This window comes from Parambassis ranga, chromosome 5 (genome assembly GCF_900634625.1).
Source record: "Parambassis ranga chromosome 5, fParRan2.1, whole genome shotgun sequence".
NCBI classification, from domain to species: domain Eukaryota; kingdom Metazoa; phylum Chordata; class Actinopteri; family Ambassidae; genus Parambassis; species Parambassis ranga.
Genome location: NC_041026.1, coordinates 10,116,672 through 10,139,987, shown reverse-complemented (window position 1 = coordinate 10,139,987; position 23,316 = coordinate 10,116,672). Strand labels below are relative to the sequence as shown.

Sequence of the window (23,316 nt, the reverse complement as noted above, 5' to 3'; positions counted from 1 at the left end):
AGAGGAATATTTATAATATGAACATTTAATACAGTCATAAAAATGAAGGCAGCGTCAAACCTGAATGGACGTCAATGGAGCGATCAGAGGAGAGTGGCTAACAGTTCTGCAGACAGGGAGAGACCATGGCACAAGAAGTCATCACAGTGAGAACCATCGTTCTGCATTGATTAACTGTCGGCTAACACTGATACACTCCTGTTACATTTGTCTTCCAGTAAATATCACATCATCATTTACAGACACAGATGTCTGCATTCTGACATTGTTAGAAAACAGGCCGTAATTATGATTAAGCTAAAGGTTGTGAATATTTATACATGACTCAAACAACAAACAAAACAAAGAAGATTCACTCTAATGATTTGTGAAAGCCTTCTGACGTCATGCCGTGAGTGATGCCAAATACTTTGTCTCACCGATGAGAACTTGTGCTCCTGCTGGGGCCGCTCCGTCTTGGACCGGCTGTCTGTCCCTTTTGGCTCTGACGTCTTCATCGTGTCCGCTTGCTGCTGAAGATGTGAAGCTGCTAAGAGGAACGGGACAGATGTGTGGCTGTCATAGTTAATATACTCAAGTCTATAATGCCGCCAGCTGTTCTAGATGAAAGAAGAATATCACATCATACGAAATATTAATGGATCAGAAGCATCCATTAGTGACTGAAAACATATTGGGCTGCAGAGCAGAAGTTGTGTGGAAATGACAGAAGTTTGTGGTGCTGTATCTGTTGGGCACAGTAAACTTTAGTCATTTAGCAAGAGGTTCTGCCTTCTGTTGCTGGCAGTGAGCTTGACTGGGGCAGCCGAGGTAAAGTTCATCACTCATGGGATGCTCCCATATTAATTGCTCAGAAAGCAGAGGGTGTTATTCTTACATCTGGCCCATCTAGTTTTTCCCCAGATACTGTGGAAGTGTGAAACCGCCGACCTTTCTGTTAACTTGCCTGCTTGTTGTGCCTTCAGGCCGTCAGTGGCCCAGTAATATGAGTCCTCCAAAACTCACCTGAAAAACTTCCCTGGCTGGTGCCGCACGCACTGTCCTCCACCCCTGAGCTGTACACAAACGAGTCTTTTTTCACTGGTGTAACACAAGACACACTTTCCTGGAAGAAGAGCAAAGTAAGTTTGAAATATTCTCACTTTTACCAGGAATGTATGCAGAGTACGAAGCAGGCGGGATAATCAGCTCTGTTCCTGTTCACATTTGTCTAAGTCTCTTTTTAGATGCAAGTGAAAGATGTGAATAAATCCATTAATATGTATGACTGTGGTATATATTTTGAGACCAGTCATTTCCTGGATATGGTGAAATCCATCAAACTCTCTCCAAATCCTTTGCTCCAGCTGTTTAGTTAACAGATAAAAAAAACTGAGCAATTATACTCTCCCTGCAGCAAAACAGAGACACCTGCATTACTTGCTTAGAATTCGAAGTTATCACTCTGTCGTGCCTCCACCTACCAGTCCAGTGTCGTACTCCTCTTCGGCTTCATGCTCCTCCACAACGCTGGCGAAGCTGCTGGCGTTGGAAGAGGAACGAGAAAGGTCCTGAGCCTCAGGGATGGACGCTGCCCTGCAACACATCGCCAGACTGCACACCTGGGTTACTCTGACCACCTGATCACCTTGCAGTTTATCAAGGCAAAACAAATATGTATGTAATAGATTCAGCACAAACGCCTTCCCTTCGCTGTCAGCCGCGGACTCAACCAATCACCACAAATAACAGGATTAAACACTACTCACCTGTTCTTAGTGGCAGCAAACTCCGGAGAACTGTGACTGGAGGAGTTGTCCGACTTGTTTTCCTGCGACATGTGGCTGCTCTCTGGTGTCCTCTGGGTGCTCGGGGACACCTCTCGGCTTTTGGACAGTGAAGAAGAATTGAGATTTAATTCAGTGACAAGAATGTTTTATTTGCACTCATATCATCAAAATCTGGTTGGTCAACAATTTCTACTTCATTACATAAAATGCAGAAAAATCAAGCCTTACAATATAATAAAATCGAATAGAAGAATCCCTCCTCTAGCAACAACTACGCATCCTCTAATAACACAACTTCCTCATTTTAATGTGCTTGCTTCCATCTGTTGCATCACTATTCTCACTGCCCACTCTCTGCTGATCAGCTCTGTGCTCTGTCCTCTCACCTCCTCTCTTGGACCTCCTGGATGTTCTCGATGCCAATGGCACTACTGCGACGGGAGCTGAAGGGTCCAGACTTTTTCCTGGTTGGGCTTTTCCCAGGAATGATCAATGACTGACAGCAGGCAGGGAGAGGAAAGTATAAGACACACATTTTGGGGACAGAACAACAATCACAGGAAACATTCTACATAAGACAGACAAATCTACCTATGCTGTAAGAGAATGATGAAGTCATGGATTGGTAAATAATGAGATACAATAATGCAATGTTTTACAAATCCCTAATACACCAGGCTTCAGGCACATATATATATATATATATATATATGTATATATAAAATCCAGAATTATGATCTCATGGCTGTGTTCCTCCACTAACAAATCAAGCTGTCAAATTTGCTTCCATGTCTGTACAGCTTTATATTTATACTATTTACACAAACTTATCATGTAAAAGTGAAGTTGTGCTTATGCCATCTTTGGATCTTTAGGTGAGGTGATGTCAAAAGTAATGTATTAATTCTTGAATTAAGGCCGAAAATATGTGGTTTGTGAGGTCTCAGTGACCTTTAAGCACTAAATTCTAATGAATTCATCTCAACATTTAAACCAAGTAAAAAAACCTTTAAGGCATTTCTGAGATATTAATCATGCTCTCAAGAATGGGAAGGGTGACTTTTGACCTTTGACTTGGGTGCACAGGCAACCTGCGAATATCTAAAATCACCCACTCACTCAGTATTCACTATTATGGAGAGTTAGAAAATCATTGGGAAAATAAAACATACATTTTGGACACTACTGTCATCATTTTCTAAGCAGTGTTAATTTCATAATATGTTGCTGCATAAGAAACACATGTCTTATCGCCACCAGCCTAATAGTACATAATACTATAATACCATAATGCATCATGGGAAACATTGAGCAGTCTATATGGCATTGAACAATTCTAATTACACTTTCAAACAACTAGCTACAAAATGGCACTGTTTGAAAGTGAGATGCCGAAAGTAGGGCTGCTGTAACAGCCCCTACTGGCAATGGGTGGAATTGATGTGAAAATTGTACATTTTTGTTTACTGTCAAAAGAGTCTTTAAGAAATAATAGTTTGTTAAATGGTTGAAATACAAAATTGTATTTTTTTATGTATTTATATTTATTTCTATGATAGAATTCAAAGGTAGATGATGTGATGTAGCTATAAGGACACAGTGGATATGGGCTGTTAGTGGGCAGTAAATCTATAGGTATAAAATATGAATACTTGAAGCTGACTACACTAACATGCTGTTCAGATAAACCTAATTAACAAAAATGTTAATGTCGCTCAGCATTTAATGAGACATTATATTGGTCTTTCTCTCAGCACCCTCAGCATCCTTGGTCTCTGATGTTGACTGTTGCCATTGCTGACTTATTATCGGGTCTGACTAGTAAAGTGTTTTTATGCATAAAGCCTTGAGATTTGGTGTTATGGAAAGCAGCACATAAAACAAGAAACGATACACTATGAGCTACAGCATCTCTCTCTTTCATGAATCATTCCTGTTGAATACGGTTTGGCTGTATGAATGAATGGGTGACTGAAATGACACCTTTTTAAAGCCAGCTACAGCAACAAAAACACATTTCAATTCAGTTAGCTGCTAAGTACTAAATTCTAAACAGGCAAAAACAAAGCAAAGAAAAAAAAAGAGTAGAGAGAATATACAAGAACCTCTTCTATTGTTCCTATCCCTATGGCACTGCCTCGGCGTCCATATTTACTGGGACTTTTCCCTGGGACAAGCAATGACTGAACCAAACAAGACAGGGCAGGGGGGTGAGGGGGGGGGGGGGGGAGCAGAAAGAGAGAGAGAAGACATGATAGATTGAAAAAAGCGAGAGGAGGAAGGAAAAGAAAAGAACACATCATAAGATCTCATGCGCAGAGCACAAAAAGTTTAACTAACAGCAAGGTGCAAATCAGCTTAAAAGAGAGCTCACAGCACAACTTGACAGAGCAGACATGATACTGAAATAAAAGCCAGAGAGGCTTTATAGAGCGAAAAGCAAAACTGGGGTCCAACACAGGAGGGCACAGCAGGAGAATGAGTGTCACCAAGGTAGCAGGCATGCCGGCAGTTTGTGCCCTGAGGGATACAAGTCTGTTTAGTGATGCATTCAGAAGGAGGAAAAGAGGGACAGAGAGAGCTGACACAGTCCGACAGGGAAGCTTTTAGAAAACATGTTCCTTTCAGAAATGGGGTTAATTTAGTTTCAACTTAAAATACAGCCGGTAACCAAATCCCACAATGCAACACATTTCAAAGAAGTTGAAACATAATTAACCTTATCTTTGAAAAAACACACACACAGGACTGTCTGTGGCTTGTGCCATGCAAATTCTTTCGCCACACGTGCATGCTGCATACAGAGGTTATAACATTTGCAGGGGGCGGAAGCAGTAATGTCTGAGCACAGCAGGGAGGGAGGGAGGGAGTCTGGGTAGTCATACAGCTGCTAGGCTGAGCTCACTTGAGGACTCAGGATAGAGACTAGACTCACAAATAATCAATCATACATCTTAAGACATTTTGTTTTTCATCCTCCTCCTGGAAGACTGTTTGCCGCTGTGTGAGCAGCATCAAAAGATTCTCTCAACAGATGAGAATGAATGAAGTGCTGAGAGCGAGTTAGGCTGTTCATTTACCAAACAGACAGAAAAAATGGTCATTAACAGGAACACTATGAGTCGTAAATGGAAAAGGGCAATCTGCAAAAGCTGCTTCAGTACAAAGCAAGAGTGGATGCAAAAAATGCCAGGAATGAAAGTGAGTGACTCGATGCTAACATATTGATGAAAGTGCTACAGTGTGCCAACAGGAGTAATCTGCTCAAGTGCTGCTTATGTGAGGAAAGAACAGCCGTTAAAGGAGCGTGTTTGTGTTTATCCACTCTGCTGTCCATATATCCTGAATGTATGTGTGATAAGGTGGGCAACCAAAAGGGGCTACTTACAATCCCTGGGGTTTTGGGGCTCTCTGCGGGATTGTGGGTAAAGCTGCCACTGTGACTAGTGGAGACTGTGTGTGACTTCTTGTTACTGAGGCCCATGGCATCCATAGACTGGCTTCTGCTGCGGATGACCCGCTACAGAGAGAAATGAGGAGATACTGTCAGTGTTGATATTATGTGAAAACACAACACACTGACCAATATTCCAAGGAATTAAATGTTAATTCAATTAAACCCAAATTATGGTTGATTAAATGTATATTCCTACACTTATAAAACCCTTTGATGGTTATCACTGGAATGTGTTTGTAGTGTGTGCTACTTCTAGAATAGGGAATTTGCGTGTGTTGATAATTGGTATGTGCTTTATGTATGCAGGACTCTTTCTGAACACACAGGGGCAGTGCAGGTCAGCAGGCAGCAGGGAGCAGCTGTGTGAAAGACATATAGGTTCACAGAAGGTCAAAGAGTGCGCATCAGCTCTGGGTTGAAAAAAAGAATATAAATGCATCTGTTGTCTGGTAAGTTGCCATTCAACATGGGTGAGTCTGGAGTTGTGTCATGAGACACATAAGACAATGACAGACAGTAGGAGAGTGAGGACAGTTAGGACAGAGGCAGAGAAAGACAGTGCAAAGACCTGTAGATGTGAAGTGTGTGAATGAAAGAAAAAATATTAAAGAAGAAAAGATTTAGACATTTATGCAGACACATTTTATGAAGGTGAAGAAACATGCATCTTAAATGTGCAATTTATAAGATATTAATAATCAATAGAACACAACGAAACAGGAATGACATTATGTAGGCTAATGCAGAAATATCTTCATAAGCTATCAACCCATGTTGGCTGGTGAAGTGATTGAAAATTAACAATCATAATCTGGACTTTGCTGGTTAGCACCTTGCTCTAATGTACTCGGACCAATCCAGGTTTACTTTGTTAGCTAATGAAGTAAATGGCAAGCTAGCTAATTAGCATCCTGACAATCGTGGTGGAAAAACTGCCATTAGCCATCCAGGTGATTCTTCCAATGATTACATCACTGAGCATGCATGCTAGCTGCAGTGTAGTGTTGCACTGGTCTAACATTGTCTTCATTGTAATGTTAGCTACTAAAGTTATATACACATGGCGAGCTTTATCTCCCAGGCCAGCCTAAAAACATCAGCCAATCCTCCGGGTGGACCCTGCGCGGCGTATTGGCTGGTTGTCACTCTCTTCCTGCTCTGCGTGCACCATAGAGGTACGTGCATGATGGCCGAAGTCACAGACCGCAGCTCGTCTTCAGGTAATGCACGTCCATGTGATTGGGAGGCGTGGCTTCGGGGTGAGCTCCGAGAGAAAGGGGCGTGTGTTTACTTTCAAAATCTGGCTGACTCTCACTGAGTTTTCAAAATCTCCTACCCTACCTTTGATAAAGTACTCCACACAGCCTTTAGGAAATAAATTACTGTTGCAAGCTAAGCTAGCTGCAAAGTAGCCATGTACATTACATAATAATCTTGTGTTTATCTTATTATATTTGTTAGCAAAATATTGTGCAAAGGCAAGCTTGCCAACAAGAAAAATTTGGACTAGTTAGCAAGCTCAGGTATTTTCACACACTGATAGAAAGGTGGTCTTGGGGGTTGTAAAGAAACACAGAAAGGAGAACCAAGAAGTAGCAACAGACACAGAGAAAAGAGCGAAGGAATGCTGCCCAGGGGGATACACACAAACTGCATCAGCAGCTCCCTAATGAGGGGTCATTAAATCGTTCATCAGGCACACACCATCACAGTTCCTGCCGTCGTGCCACAGCGGCCGAGCTACGCTCCACCACCGTCCTAATGGTCATTGATGGAGCACTCTCAGTCAGAGCAAAGTGCCTTTTATACACAACAGGACACTCCACGGCCCCGAAACCACACCATCATGTGAAAACACACCGATTTCAGCAGTGGCAGCCAAGTGAGAGAAGCAAATGCCACAGGACTGGTCCTTTGAGATACTCCACATTTTCTATGCTTTGTTTTTTTTTTCCTCATGTGTGAATACCCAGAAACCCAGCCAAGAGTCAGGGGAGGGGAAAAAGCAGCCTAAAACTTTCTCCATCCATTCTCTCTCATGCATGTGGAGTTGCAGTGCACCTCATCAAATGACGAATGATGCTCTACCTTAAAAGATTCAAAGAAGCCTCCTCCTCCTCCTCCACCACCATTCTCTAGCTTATCTTCGTCTCCACCCAGACCCATCATGGACTGACTGTTGATGTGCAGCTCTTCGTACAAAGTTTCCAACAGGGCCGAACGTGTGCGCTCCTGACGACGACAACAACACAGTCTGTTAGCATAAGATAAAACTTCACATGTAAGTTAATTTAGTATTTGAACCTTTAATTCATAGTATAAGGCTTGGATGATGATAAAGGATAATAAATTTCATTACCCATCTGGAGTGCAGCCACCAGGATGCAGACTTGTGCAAACAGGTGTGACAAGTGTACAAAGGGACAGACACAATAAAGCCATATTTCTCACCTCTAGCTTGGCAAACTTCTCAGCCTTGTAACAGGCGTACTCTGCATTGATGAGCTTGGTGAAGAGGAACTCGTGGAACTCGGGGCCCTGAGGAAGGCAAATACAGATGTGGCAATGCCCACTTGCAAAAGGGGAACTGACTACATGTGTTTTTGTGATTGCTGACCTTTTTGAAGATGGCAGGGTCAGGTAGAGCAGGTCCAAAGAAAGGAACATCATCTCTTGCTGTCACAGACACCTGAAAGAAAAGCAGGAAGCAATGTGATACGCATGCTACCCTTTAAAGGCACAGAGATGAATACAATTCCTGAATAATGAATGACTGAATGTGGTTTCACATTTTTGAGGCAGTATAATTCACTGTCCTTGGAACCAACCTTGTAGGTCACACTGTCCGTGCATGCATTCTCCACCTGCACCACCACGTACGCATGCAGGAAGTTGGACTGGATCATGTCTGGAACAAAGGGTGTGTTCTCCTCCTGGAACACGATGGCTACAATGTCGTTGCCTATGTGCCTCTTCCTCTGCAGCTGGAGGGCAAAGATAAACAAAACTAACGACAGCGGAAACGTCTCAAATCACCAGTTCTGGTGTCACAAATACAGGCCTGTCACAAGAAAGTAGTCTGAGCGAGGTGGACAAGATTTTAATCCAAGAGTACCACCTCTTCCTTAAGATGCCCGACTATTACCACAATATCAGATCTTGTAGCAGCAATTTAATAAAGGGGAAGATGCTGTTATGAAAATTAATGAACGTAAAATATCAGCTGAGGAACTGCAAAGTCACACAGAGCGCACTTTATGATGCTGCAGATGGCCGACAGTCATCGTTGCTGGTAAATAACTGCATTTTTTTTCTTGTTGCCAAAAACCTTAAAGTTGCCAAAAGGACACTCGTGCACTTGGAGGACAGAATAACGATGGCTCAAGAATAAAATATTGATCCAAGGCGCAATATCGTTTAACAAGCTCAGTGCTAACATGCTTTAGGAACACGTTCCTCTTGTGCTGAAGGAACCCTAAATTAGAGAGTTCATATAAATATAGCTGTGAAGTTCCTCAAAATGGAAAAATACAAGCTTCATAGGTGGGATATATTTCCAGTTTGAGATTTGAGACTGACTAGATTTTTTTTCAAGCAATCAAACAGTAATATCCACTAAGATGTTATCAACATTTTTTAAATACAGTATATGCAATTCAGCCCCCCCCCCCCCCAACAAATGGAAATGGATTTTTATCGTGACCCAAATCACACCGCTGCATGTATGTGGGGGCATGAAGTATCTGATTTTGCAAACAGATATAATTTGGTGATAAACAGAAATATTTTCAGTAGCAAAAATCAACCCAGCTTCATCTCAGGTAAGGCCGTGCTACTTTCTCTGCAGCGACGAGCATTGATTGCACTTCATCAGAATATTTAACAGGCTTTTAGCAGAGCCGCTTCACACCTGTTGATATTAGCGTTAGCAAGCGCTCACACTGAAGTGTCTCAAATGTGTGCACACTACAATACAGCAAACATTTACTCAGGGATTCAGAGATAATGTTGGCATTTGCTTTTCCAGTTGCAGTTCAACTACTTTATAGCCAGTCTGTCTGTTCGCATGAGAACAATCAACCATCTGTTTAAGCCCTTGGCAAGTTTTCATCATTTGTCATAGCAGTTATAAATATGACAGTTTTCAATGCATAAAAAGGGAAGTTCATTTATCAAGATTCTGCAAACGTCTCAGAAAACCAACATCAAAATGCTTTTAATTACTCTTGTAAGTCATTGCTAGCTATCTAAAAGCACCACTAATCAACACATTGCAGAGTGACAAATGGTTTTACAGTGTCACAGTAAAAACATAAGCAGCGAGTCGAGTGGATCATACTCTGTAACCTTTGGATGAATCTGATGGTAAAAACACATTTCTGAGGCAGTAATGGAGGTGAGTGAGGAGACAGAGACAGCATGTGTGGCTGCTCATGCAGGGCAGCCAGGTTACTACTGCATCATCCCCGAGCTTATTGGCTGTCAGCTTTAATATTTACTCACGCAGCGGCTTTCTGAACTCACATAGCTAAATACCATTCATCACACTTTGACTGTGCCAAAAAAGCATCACCAAGGACAGCCATGGCGACAACACTCCCACTAAGTGCGGTGGTGCTGGATAGAGACACTTGACATCTGTTATTTCTATATAACCTTTCAAATTGTATCGCACTCAATCAGCTCTGGGCTACATAAATTCTGCGTTCCGTCTCCTCCAGAAATATTTCTGTGCCACTGTAGGTGCACCTTTTTTGAGTTCCCTGATGAATCATCCCATGTGGGCGTTTATGTCTTCTGTTTTTCTCCCTGCCTCGGCAATATGGACCATCTGTGCAAGGTTACTGTGGCTGACAAAGTTCAAACCACTCTAACAGGCAGTGAAGAGCAGCTGAGGACTGATGCAGCGTACTGCAGCGGAGCATCAAAGAGATGAAAGACTACAGCGACAAACACCAGAAGAGAAACTTTAACTGCCAGAAGAAAACACTGTAGCATGAGAGGAGACATTCTGAAACACCAAGAAATGATCATTCTCATAAACAACGGGGGAAGTGAGGACAATAAACCTGCAAACTAAATGTTATGAGCTTAGAAAATCCCTGCACACAAATGTCAGAGCAAAAACAGCTTCATTTCAAGATTCAATTGTTGCTGGGAAACAGAAAGAAAATGTCTGATTAGCTTATCTTAGCTTAGCATAAAGAAACCAACATTACACAGGATTATCAGATGTAAAAGGTAGTTTACCAATAAAATATAGTATTAATATTTTTTGATTTCCACACATGACCAGTGCTTCAGCCCAGCCGAGGAGAACTCACAAGCACAAGCTTGTTACAGGCACACTGCTCTCTGCACAGTGATACAGTGGCTAAGAAAGTAGTTCCTGCATAAAATCCATCCATCCATTTTCTGCACCCACTTTGTCCTGTACTACAGTATTGGATAGAACTAATTAGTTACCTCTCTATATACCTGTGGATGCTCTCAGTCATCCAGGTCATAGTCATTTCCAAGAGCCAATCACTGGATGGCTGCAATAGCATAATATTAATTACACATATTCTGATTCAGCACCAGTGTGACCATCACAATAATCCCCTACTTTAACCACTATTTGTTTTGTCCTGCACGCTATAATTAGAGCAATTAGTGATCCAAATGATTTAACCTTTACATGCCCTGACCCATTAGCAGCTGCAGACACAGAGTCCTTTACATATCCTTTACTCAAGGTCCCGAAACACAAATGGTTTACCCCAATGATTAATCATTGAAATGCCACTATACCTGCTGTGAGTCTCCTTCTGTGTAAGGCAGCTTGGTGGACACATGAAACATAATCTCCTTATTATGGAAATTGGTGTAGACAGACTCCATCCCCGTCTGACCATGAGTAACATCCAGCCCACCCCGGAAGCTGGAGAAGAATAGGAGACAGGGCAGTGGCAATAAAAATGAGAAAGAAGAGGACAAGATGAGAAACAAAGCTGGGAGACAGGTACACACGTACATGCGCTCTGAATACTCAGTCTATCCGTACTCATCCATCATTGAGGCAATGCCAAGGGTTCTTTTCCATTCTGTTCAATCACAATGTCAGCAGCACTACAAATATCAGGGCAGTCTAAATCGCCTTTCAGTGTTTCATTTAAAGGCAACTCTGATCAATAGCGCAGTGAATGATCGCCTGCTTCTGACAGACATTAAGGCAAAGTGTGCTCCTGAGAATGAACCAAAGGCGCTTGAAAGATTCAGAAATTGTGCAGAAAAGTGTCCAAACCCTTTAAAGTCATGAAGCTCAATCTTGTGGCCCAGAAACTCCAAGAACTCAACAAAGGCAGGACTTTCTTCCATGTTCCCAAACAGCTCCTCCTCTGATGTCTGCCAGGAAGGAAACAAAGTCAGGAGGAGTGTCTGGAAGAGTGACGATTGGCAGAAGTGTCTCACAAAGTGCACTTACTTGGCCAAACTTTTGGTAAATAACTCCGAACTTGAAGTTGTTGCTGATTACATGCTCATCAAAGGTGACAATGAGCCTTGATGCCTGTGGACAAAAGGACAAAAAGTTCCCAATTAGTGTCTCAGTGCTGATGGAGAGAAGAGAGAAAACAACAAAGAAGACTGATGCAGACCTTTGGGTAAAGGACGGGGTAAAAACGATCCACGTTTACTTCTTCACAAACAAGCTGTGAATCAAAGGGAGTAGATTTAGCCATTTAAACATTAAGTACAGTAGATTACAGGCATTTGTTCTGCATGTTAATAAGTACCTACCTTGGCCATCTGAACCACATTGGGGAACTCGGTGAGACAGGATATGGGAATCACGTCGTGATAGGTTTTTATCTTTGTCCTGGAAGGCAAACCATGTAAAAGGTCAAAACGATCCTCCTGCTTTAATCTTTGTACTCATTCCTATAGATGGTGTGTTGAGCTGCACACTGTTCTTAACAGCTTAAAGGTAGGGTAGCACATTTCATTCTGATGCACTTTTTGTTAAATTAGTGTAATTTCTTTTGACAACCCATTACTAAGGAATATTAATCATCATTAAGCTATAAAATGCTAAAAACATCAGCCAATCCTCCGGGTGGACCCTGCGCGGAGTATTGGCTGGTTGTCACTCTTTTCCTGCTCTGCGTGCACCATAGAGGTACGTGCATGATGGCCGAAGTCACAGACCGCAGCTCGTCTTCAGGTAATGCACGTCCATGTGATTGGGAGGCGTGGCTTCGGGGTGAGCTCCGAGAGAAAGGGCCGTGTGTTTACTTTCGAAATCTGGCTGACTCTCACTGAGTTTTCAAAATCTCCTACCCTACCTTTAATGGAGGACTGGGTGGGTATCACGAGTCACTGCTCAATCTAAAGAGCACAATAAACAATATATATAATATGGATAATAAGAAAAACGTGTCCAAAAAGTCTCAACAATAAACAGTAGGCCATGTTCTGTACTCAAACAGTGTTCATGGAGCTATTACAGGAGAGTACACTGTATTTCAGAGTTTAGATAACACTGTTTTTTTGTGTTTAGTTTTAGCCTGACTACACCAGCTGAGGTGCCTGAGGTGACTGTGGGTGGTGCCCACCCACTGGAAAACATCACTATGTGAAAACTAATGTGGGCCGAGTGACTGTTACATCGCTGCACACTCATCCAATCTGAAGCTCCATTAACAAAGAGGGAACACAGCTATTAAAACTGGAGTGGAGTCTCTCGGGTGCTAAAATTAATTCACAGGTTGCACGGTGCGGTGAGTTCTGCCGCTCTCTTCCCTCATCTGTCTGTTAGCAGAATGTGAGTGGAGGATTTTCAGAGAGTGAGCACGGGCTTGGGCTGATGGTGCCGTAGGTGGGAGGCATTACACTTGTACAACACGGATGAATAGTGTGCTGATGAGTACTTTCTAAGTCATTTTATACAAGGAGGCTTAGATATTTATACTGTTCCACACAAGGATACTTTGATTTAGACTCACATTGTTATGTTTTTTTACTACATGTATGAAGTGTTGCATCCGGGTAACAAACATCTGAAAGTATAATTGCTCTTATCGCTTGTTATTGCCATGATTATGGCTACAGGTAGGCAGGAAGGTGCGTTTAATTAGAGCTATTTAGTTAAGAAAAACCAAGCCAGATTGCATGAACAATCACGTGCAGGAATGTAGGACTCATCACCCTAGTAATACAGAAAATGGAGGGTTTTGTGTCAGGGTGTCTTTTTTTTTCTATAAACAGGTGCCTGGCAGATATTTGGTTATTTACATCCCAAACTGGCCCCACTCATTATCTACCGCCCTTCTCCACTCACAGCTCTTTGTTATGGATATGTGAGCCAGTAAAGCTGTAGCTGATGTCAGGTGAGGCCTATAAACAGTGACAAAGTCCAAAAATGAAAGAGGCGGTGGGGATGAATGAGTCATGAGTCAGTGTTGACCTGATAAGGTTGGATTTTATAGACATTTTTTTTAATGATTATTTTTTTTTAGTATTTTGGCGTCACTGTTTAATTTGATTTAAGCAACAAAAATACTTTTGTGAGGAAGCCTTTCTGCCAGTTACAAACATGCTAATAAAGTCTCTAGGGGTCATTTCATAAAGCAGGTTTAGTGAAATTATAGTGTGTTCAGCCTGAAATGAGAAACTTTACAATTATGAATGGTTCTTATCTAATCTTACTTCTAACAAGTACAAAAACAACTGAGAATTGACCCATTTCACCCATAACCCTTCACCTACCTCTGTCTTAATTAATCATAGTAGATGAGAGGGTATTAATGTGTGTAATAACATCGTCATGTTAGGGATAAAGCTGATAAATTAGTTTTTACCTAAACTTATGCATTGACCCCTTTGGGAAATGGGCCCCTGATGTACATAAAACAACAGAACAAATGTTAAAACGAAACATTCTTGGGTATAAAATATTGGAAATAAAAATAAAAATGTTATTTTTTCACCGCACTGTGACGTACAGTATATATACATAGCCTGGAACCCGTCAGCTTGGTAAAAATAAAAGGTTATTAACACCTGAAGGGATCTTTAATTGAAGATGAAATTGATGAGAAAAATTATTGGGTGCCTTCTAACAGCAGGCGGCTAACCTCGCAGCGCGGTGTATTATTAGCAATCAAGCTGAAAAACACATTTCAAAATCCATCACCACGGCAACCAGGGAGACGTGAGAATGCTCATTTTCTCGTGTGACATTTTTGTGTGCTTTTCTTGAGCAAAAAATAAAAATCTTTGAACTTTCCAGGGATGTGAAACCATGTGTGAAAATAGTCTCTGTCGAACAGACGTATGGGTGCATGTGCAAAAATCATGGTTGTTACAGGTTCAATTTGAGGGGAGGGGAACACGTGGAAAGGGTGACTGTGAATGAGCAGGACATGATGAAGGAAGAATGATTAGAGAAAAAGGAAACTGTACCGAAGCATCAGGCGCAGATGCTCTTGATCCCCAATGACATCATACTTCATTGAAAAGACCAAGTGGCCCAGGGCAGCATCCATGGTGTAGTAATTAAAGTGTTCCTGGGGGCAGATGAGCAGAGGAATGCAAGGATGAACACGGCTTCAGCAGCTGTCAGTGGGTGACACGATAATAAAAATGGTAGAATTAATTAGAAATGGAGAAGGATAAAGAGAGTAACGGTCCTCTAATTAAAACGTGACTGAACTGTCCTTGTGGAGAAGGTGTGAGGGTAACAACATTAAAAAAAAATCTTAATGTGGTTAAAGTACAATTATTGTATCATTTGGTATCATTGCTCTTTGATTTATCTCCTGCCTGCATGACCAACAAAGCGTGTCAGTGGTTAATGATTACAAATGAGCCTACATGCAAACATATTTTCTTATTTGTCCCTTGAATCATAAACCTTTAGGAAAATAAATAAGCTTTTAACTGGGACTTGGGAAATCAACCCTGCACACCAATGATGCCATTTGCTGCTATTGAGCGTATAAAAACAGATGATGTGACCACATAAGTGAAGCCAAAACATCAGGGCTGCGTCCAACATCACCCACTCACTCCCTACTCACTATATAGAATATTTGTTGTTAGGGGACTACATAGTAAGCTCATACACATTTCACACACCACTCACATCATTACCTCAGCAGTTAACGGCATCAATACTGCTGCATAATTAAAATGTGCCGCAGTATGATGGTACGTATAGACGACGTATATAACTCATTGTGAAAGCATTTTCAGACATTTCGGACACTACCTCTGTGATTTTCTGTCGCCGTTAATGACGTCATTGCTGTCGCAAATTAAACGAGCCGATCTCTGCCGGCTAAACAATCTCTGTTGTTAGCAGTTATAATTTGTGCCTTTATAGCCCATTAAACGTTTTAGTGGAAAACATAAATAAAGCAAACACAGCCGGTCATGCTGCATTCTTTAAACCATCATTATATTTATAAGACAGGTGACGTAACTTTCCCTTCCCATACATATCGTACATATCACTAAAAGCAGTGACCATCGGATGGACACTACTTTTCAAGATGCATTGTGGGATACATTGAGGGCCCTATATGGGGTCTATAATTTCTCACTTAGAATTCGAACAGCACTACGAAATGGCGAAGGCACTATAGAGGGCCCTATATAGTGATTAGGGAGTTATTTCGAACACAGCCATGGTTATATGCTGCTTTTTGTAATGCATTTACTGACACACTGAGGGCACTGTACAGTAACCTTTCCCAGCAATGCTTTATCGCTTCTGAAGCTAGATTTTTTCTCACACTTCTTCTTACTTCACTACTTCTATTTATGTGTTTTTTGTTTAAGTAGTTATTGTTGGCTAAAAAAGGAAGAAATAACACTGCAGTTAGTAGCCAGTGCAGCAATCGAGCTGCTGGCTTGGCATGGAAGTGGATGAGTGGGTAGAACAATGACCAAGCAGCTTCACCTCTCAACCTCTCCTGTGCAGACTCTACACCCATAAGCAAGATACTTTGACCTCACTGTTGTAATCTGTTATACACACAGTCAATATTTTCTACAGTGGCTGATAGAGCTCAACATACTCAACGGAAAAAACACTTGCTATGACACAATGTCATAGTCCTCAACCCATCTTTTAAACGGCCTTCTAATTTAATGAAGCAGATCTCCTGGGTGGACCATCACTTTTTTTTGAGCGCGTCTGTGACAAATGAAGGTTTGCTGGAAACCACATGTTCACTAGGGCAGTTACTTTGAACACATGCCAGCTTGTAAAACCTAGATGGCACAGTGACGACCGGTCCACGTCAACCGCTGCCTCCCTGGGAGGGACACAACAGTGCACTTGCTGTCTGCCACCTCTGTTTATTCTAGCATCCTGATTGCATGACCTCTTATCACCTTTTTATCATTGCAGTGAGCCTTCCAATGTGTTACTTGTTTCCATATTTGAATGTGTTGTGAGAACCTGTAGTGCTTATAGATGGAGATGCTTTAGTAATGTTACCCTTTCCCATCATTTTTTAAGATATACTACAATGAATAAATCAGCATTAATGCTGTTTTTTTCCGTAAAAAACAATGAATATATTTTGCGGTACATTAAACAAAACCTCTCTGTACCTTGCACATGAAGTGCTTCCTGTAGATCTTGGCAGTGCTGTTGGTTTCCAGCTTAATGTGGGACGTAGGACAGGGCGGTTGATCGGCCTCTGGTGGGTCTTTAGGCTCATGATTGGTTCCCTCAATCCAGTAGCCTCCAAACTGGGGCAGCAGGATGAGCGGAAAAGGGCTGCTGCGACCCAGAACCTGGCATGGAGGAGATTCACCTATTTAAACTTTTAGTTTTTTTTTTTCAGATTCTGACATCTATTAATGATACAGCGTGTGTGTTATTTGTGTGGCGGGCACGTTGTGTGTACCTCATGAACACTGGGATAGGGGATGTAGTCCTCTTCTGTCTGCAGGGAGGGAAACAAATATGAGTCAGTCTGACAAACGATGATGCTAGATGCTTCTAGTCATACGTTCAGTTTTGGCTCATTGAGAGAAATAACAATGAGCACAGACACTATGACAGAATATTAACAACAGCATCATCCAGATCGACATTTTTCAGATGTCTCCTCTTTTAATGGTTATCTAAGGTTTCAGTCTGTACTGTTCCTGCTGTGAGACTCTTTTTATACTTGCCAGTCAGTCTGTGAAAGTATTTCATAGCCTCTAGTAACTGGGTGCTAAAAGCTCTCAGGATTGCTCAGAATATTCTATGTGCATGAGTTGATGCTTCCTCTCAGATAATTATATTTACCTACCGTGGTATTAATCTGAGATATCTGTTGCACTCCAGTGACAGTAATTTTACTTCTTATCACACACACATTCCTTTCATTTCATATTGATAATCATTTTTCTTATTTTCCAAAGATTGCCTTTCAACAGTCCCAGCACAGCATGCCTGGACTTCTGCCATTAAAAGCTATAGGCTTCATGTGGCAGATGTTTTTCAGCAACTTACACAAGACTAGAATATACTTTATTAATAGAATATACTTTATTAATCCCTTTGGGAAGGTCCCTCGGGGAAATTTGGGACTATTACTATTAGGGTTAAGAGTGACAGAAATAATAAAAATAATAATAATAATACATCGAACTTATATAGGGCTTTTTAGGCCACTCAAAGATGCTTTACAGATGCATTATTCATTCATACCACATTCACACAGTGGCAGTGGTAAACTACAGATGTAGCCACAGCTCACCAAGGGGGAGGCTGATGGAGACGTGTCTGCCAAGGTGCGCCTACGGCCTCTCCGACCACCGCCGATTCATTCATACACATTCATACACCAGTGAGTGCACTGGAGGCAATGTGGGTAAAGTGCCTTGCCCATGGACACACAACCACTAGGGCAGAGCTGGGATCGAACCGCCAACCTTCCAATTATTGGACAACTCTGCTCTACCACTGCCACCTAAAAATAAGTTGCTGTAGATCCACTATAGCATCTTCATTTATTTGTGTATCCACCGTATCACTACTGGTCCAGTGGTACAATGTGCATTCAGCCTTAGCAATGGTTCTAACATGACATTACACCACTGCACAAAGACATGCTCCATAGAAAGAGTTATTAGTTTTCAGTGGAAGAACCTCACAGGTGTGCACGAGCAAAGCTCCATCTGTGCAAAACAGAAGACTTGGGACTGACTCCAGAAGCATGACGTTCCTCATAAACAAAGCCTTGTGCTCAATGCCTATAATTATCATGTTTACAGCCTGGTAAAAATAATGATCAAGGTCTTCATTAACCTCCAGAGCTGAGAAGTGAAGCCAAAGAGGAAGCCATGTGCAAAAACTGCATTTCCCTCTAAAGGCAGGCTCCAAAAGCAAGTTAACCCCTATAAACTTCCATTTTAGAACGACCAACATGGAAAAAGCTGTGTTGATCACTTTGGTAGATCATTCTGGGACTTATTTTTGGTCTCCATGTGGTCCAACAGAAGAGGCTGGACACCTTTCTCATAAACCAGATTTGAGATTACCCAAATCCTCGCTTTGCTACTGTCAATCCACATCTGTCCTTCTGTCAGATGATTACCATCTATTGTCTCCTTCCTGACTTGTCCTCACACCTCCTTCTGAGACTATCCCTATGTCTATAACAACCACTGCCTGCCTATAGGACAGTGGAGGATTTTTAGCAGTTTCCCGTCAAGCTCCTAACTCAGCCAGTGAGCATCCTAAAGCCTGTCTGACAGCTGATAAGGAAAGGTTTATAACTCCGCCATTACGGATTCTTTACCAGACTGTGCTCTAGACGTAAGGATTTGTGACTCACTTTGAGGGGAGGAGGGAGGGGACATCTTTGCTCATCCATTCTGTAACCCTGTGGAGAGACGGAGGAAAAATATGACAGAACACTGATGGCACAGGTGGAATATCAACACAACTGGCACGTTAAAGACACATACTGTTTGTTGACAAGAATTTATCAGGTAGCAGCATAATGCAGAACTAATGTTTGGGTTGTTTTTTTACACAAGTTTGATTAGCGAGGAAAGAGGAAGGAAAGAGGAGTGACATCATTAGAGGCTTTATTAGAGGAAAAAGATGATAACAGAGTGAGAACAGAGTGCTGCCTTACTGCTGAACTTCTAATGAACAACTATCACGAACCACAATTCTGCGTCAGAGCCACAAAAAAAAAAACAAAACAGGTTTCTATCGACAACCTTCTATTCTTATTCTGCTGACTCACAACACTGACAGTTCCTAAGTTTACAAAGACAGATGAGTAACAGAGCATTCCTGATCAGTGGCTCCTTCATGTTGAATACCCCACAGCAAGATGTGAAATCTGTCAGATTTGATGCACAGTTTTGGGACTAAGGAAGATCAATCAAATGAAAACTGGAAATGCTTTTATTAAATTCATTCCTTAAAGGTTATTCCTCTGCTTCCTTTTCTCGTTTCAATCCCAATCTCTCTGTTTTTGCCGAACAGTTTTTTCTCTGTTTTTTCACTGAATACACAGGAGTCACTCAGTGCCTTGTCTGGCAAACAGGATGTACTGTACACCCATTTTTATCCCTGACCTTTTATTTTCCTCACCAACTTAGACTTAACAACCAGTAAAATGGGTGAAAAGGGTAACAATCATGTAAATAATGCTGCATATAGCAGGGATGCTAGCTTGTGTTCCATAGGTTGTAGTTATTACACATGTAGATCAGTGTTCATTTTGTTGACGAATCATTTTCGTCATAGTTTTCGTTCGACCTTTCAACCTTTTTTTGCTGATAAAAATGAGACGACAACTAAATATAAAATAACACACAACGCCAAAGACCAAGACGAAATGTATTGACACTTTCGTAAACAGATGAAAAAACGAGACGAAATTATTGATGGAGACGAGATCCAATCAGAGGAAATTTTGTTTGTGGAAAGGTGGGACGGATCAGAAAACAGCGGCAGAGAGCCAATCAGTAGTGATCTTTCTGCGTCGTAAGGACGTTACGCACACATTTGACGTAACCTCGCGATGCTGGAAGAAGGCGTACTCATGAACGGTAACACAGAAACGGAAGAAGAACAGACACATGGACACTCTTGTCAAGACAAACAAGACGGTTTGTAAATCGCGTGGAGCGACTGTCAGCAGTAAAAACACAACAAACCTGAAGCGGCATTTGCAGACGAGTCATCTTAACATCCGTTCAAAGATAAACGTGACAAAATCTATAAATTAAGACACTGCTGCTGATGGTTTTACAGCATGTGCACTGTTTCTAAGTTGTCACTGAAGTATTTTGCTGTATTATGGAGTATTCATGAGGAAGGTCATGACTGAACAGTGTATGAATATTCAGGGAGAGCAGGCCACTGTTCATTGGTGCTTTTGTTCTTTTGTGAAAAGGTAGCGGGAATTAAATAAAGAGATGTTTGTTTCAAATAACAAAAGTTAAAGCTGTGCCTGTTTTTATTGCACAGTCAAACCTTAATAATTTCATGACAAATATATATCATAGAATTTGTGGATTTAGTCGACTAAAATTCTATGACTAAATATTAAAAAATGTTGACTAAAATTAAATGACATTTTAGTCACAAGACTAAAATAAAAACTAAATCAAAAATTGCTGCCAAAATGAACACTGATGTAGATAAAATAATGCTACACTTCATGCATGTTAGCTCGGTGGTTTGGTGGCATGCATTGCTTAGTACTATAGCATCTATGCTACCAATGCTAACAGGCTACCCAGAATAATGCAGGTGTAAAAAAACTTGTCGATGTTTTCTGTCTATACTGTTTCCATTACAGCTGGAACTACAGTTAAATAAGAAAATGAACACTATTTGACAGATTACAGATAAGAGTTAACAATATGATTCTTTTGCGGATACACATGAAATACATTCTGCATTCAGAGTGTGTGTTAAAGGGGTGCAGTGGTTATTCAGAATCTATTCGTGTGTAATTCACTAGTACACTCAGTACTACATTAGTGGCTACAAAACAAACTTGATTTCTACAAATCCACCTCAGCATATTGGAAAACAGAACATTTCACACATCTGATGACGCCGACAAAAGTAACCAACTGTGTGAAAAAAAAAACACAAAGGCTCTGTTCAGCACATTCAGAAGAATATGTTTTCTAAAGACAGCCTGGGGCTGTCACTGCAGCAAATACCAGAAGACACATTAATGGCAGATACATGGACATAGGAGCAAAAGTGTTGCAGGGCTGAACACAAAAATAGCAAGAAAAGCAGAAAAATGGAGTCTTGAAATAGAAGTAAATGGAAATTTTATGTCTGTACAGAGTGAAATTCTGAAGAAGCCACTTGATTAAAGTCTGTCAGGGAATTTTAAAGCAGCGACTACAGAAAACTTAGCCGGGGAGCACTACCTGCATCCTCTCGATCATGGCAAACAGGTCCGAGGTCTGGAGGAGAGAGTTGACACAGATCCAACAAGAGGTTTTATCATTTGTGCAGTTGTCTTCATCTCTGGCTGTGCATTCTCAAGACACTTCCTGTTGGAATTTCTCATAAAACCCTCAATCCTTATGATCACTATGAACACATCCCCCACCCCCTCTGACCTCGGCCTCACTGAGGCACCATTGAACACTGTGAGGATCCTTCAAGACAAACACACTGTAAACAAGTAACTCTTAGGGGGAAATGAGCACCAAAGCTCCATGGTGCTTCTCAGGGTTGCTAAAGACAACAGCTCAGGTGACTGTGCAATGCCAAATTAACTGGATGACATAGACACATGTAGACACAGGTAAACACACCATGTACAAAAAAACTGAGTAGTTGCCACAGCATCTATGTAAATGTATTCAACATGTGTCCAGTTACATGTTGTGTACTTGCACCCCAGCAGCTCATTAGAAAAAAAAAGTGGCTTTAATTACATCTCCACCATTCACATTCATTCATTTGTGTTTTGTCCAATTAGCCGAGGACTGGCAGAGGTTAACTTAGAAGAAAACACCCCCAGGCAAACACCTTCCATCTGCACAGACGAGGTTAAAGAGTATAATCAGCTCCAACCTGAGATGGAGGAAGAGAAGAGGATAATGCAGCCCTGACAGCAGCGCTCATTGTGGGGCGAGCCCTCAGTTCACCATGTAACACAAGTGGACTGAGGTGCCAAGCTGATGTTTCCACATGACAGCTTAAATTTACTGAGGGCCACTGCAGGGCATTTAAAACACACATACACCGGAAACCGTACAAATGAAACATTTTCACATGTCTATGCACTTGTGTGTATATATACATGTTGTGACCCATAAAAAAACACACCCACCCAAAAGCACACACACACCTGACCCTGAACCTGTAAAGCCAGAGGTGCAGCCAGCGTCTATTGTTGCATGTGAAAGTAAACAGTGCCATATGATATTCAGGGAGATACTGCTCTCCTGACTGCAAAACAAACATCAACAAACATTGTCCTGTGCTGACCAGATTATCAGTGAACCACGCATCAGCGCCGAGCTCTTTTCCCTGAGAGAAAAATGAAGCAACATACTCCTGGACTGTGGAGCTGTAGTTACATGCCCTAATAAAAACAACCTCATTACAACTGTGTTTTGCATGCTGCAATAATACATATTGTATGCGCATATGAACAAGCCAATGAAGCATTTTATGTCTGCACAATGAACAAAGATTCCTTACTGCTCTGCAAAAAATCTGCATAGAGTTATGTCTCTAATTATACAAGAGGTAGAATGAGAAGTAATCCAGCAAATGATAAATACTCACATCACTTATGCATCGTCTCTTGACAAAAGGCTTACTGGGAGGACTGTTGGTAAGTCCATCCAATAAGGCATTCTTAGCTATCCTGAGCTCAGTCATCATTCCACAACTACAGGTGCAGGCGAGGTGACAAGAGCGAGGGTGTCGGTGTCACTGTCAGCCACAAGGAGAAAGGCTAGATTGACAACGACACTTTGCACTCACTGTCGCTCAGGCATACAACTTCTTGGGGAGAAAACCTGATAGCTGTCCATCAGAGTCCATACATCGAAGTGTGGAGTGAAAGTATGCGCTAAAGTGTGAGAGAATTA

At 41.5% G+C, this 23,316-nt stretch overlaps 1 protein-coding gene across 2 annotated transcripts in view; it reads right to left on the bottom strand.

Annotated features, from left to right (window-relative positions):
• Window positions 1-23,289, bottom strand: part of rap1gapb (RAP1 GTPase activating protein b) — a 25,195-nt gene extending 1,906 nt beyond the window's left edge. Inside the window, exons 1-22 of one of the 2 annotated variants that reach the window (XM_028405404.1) lie at window positions 23,009-23,289; window positions 21,634-21,669; window positions 19,053-19,100; window positions 17,130-17,168; window positions 16,831-17,016; window positions 14,671-14,774; window positions 12,007-12,085; window positions 11,865-11,918; window positions 11,693-11,776; window positions 11,513-11,613; window positions 11,020-11,149; window positions 8,055-8,210; window positions 7,844-7,915; window positions 7,678-7,764; window positions 7,315-7,458; window positions 5,158-5,289; window positions 2,156-2,265; window positions 1,749-1,865; window positions 1,464-1,593; window positions 1,006-1,105; window positions 420-529; window positions 61-106 (exon numbers count right to left, since the gene is read on the bottom strand). In XM_028405404.1, the coding sequence (XP_028261205.1) occupies window positions 98-106; window positions 420-529; window positions 1,006-1,105; window positions 1,464-1,593; window positions 1,749-1,865; window positions 2,156-2,265; window positions 5,158-5,289; window positions 7,315-7,458; window positions 7,678-7,764; window positions 7,844-7,915; window positions 8,055-8,210; window positions 11,020-11,149; window positions 11,513-11,613; window positions 11,693-11,776; window positions 11,865-11,918; window positions 12,007-12,085; window positions 14,671-14,774; window positions 16,831-17,016; window positions 17,130-17,168; window positions 19,053-19,100; window positions 21,634-21,669; window positions 23,009-23,107 (2,127 nt within the window). In that variant the 5' untranslated portion in view covers window positions 23,108-23,289 and the 3' untranslated portion in view covers window positions 61-97. The remainder of the gene's footprint in view (window positions 1-60; window positions 107-419; window positions 530-1,005; window positions 1,106-1,463; window positions 1,594-1,748; window positions 1,866-2,155; window positions 2,266-5,157; window positions 5,290-7,314; window positions 7,459-7,677; window positions 7,765-7,843; window positions 7,916-8,054; window positions 8,211-11,019; window positions 11,150-11,512; window positions 11,614-11,692; window positions 11,777-11,864; window positions 11,919-12,006; window positions 12,086-14,670; window positions 14,775-16,830; window positions 17,017-17,129; window positions 17,169-19,052; window positions 19,101-21,633; window positions 21,670-23,008) is intronic. The other variant, XM_028405405.1, reaches the window with a different exon arrangement.
• Window positions 23,290-23,316: the final 27 nt, after the last annotated feature.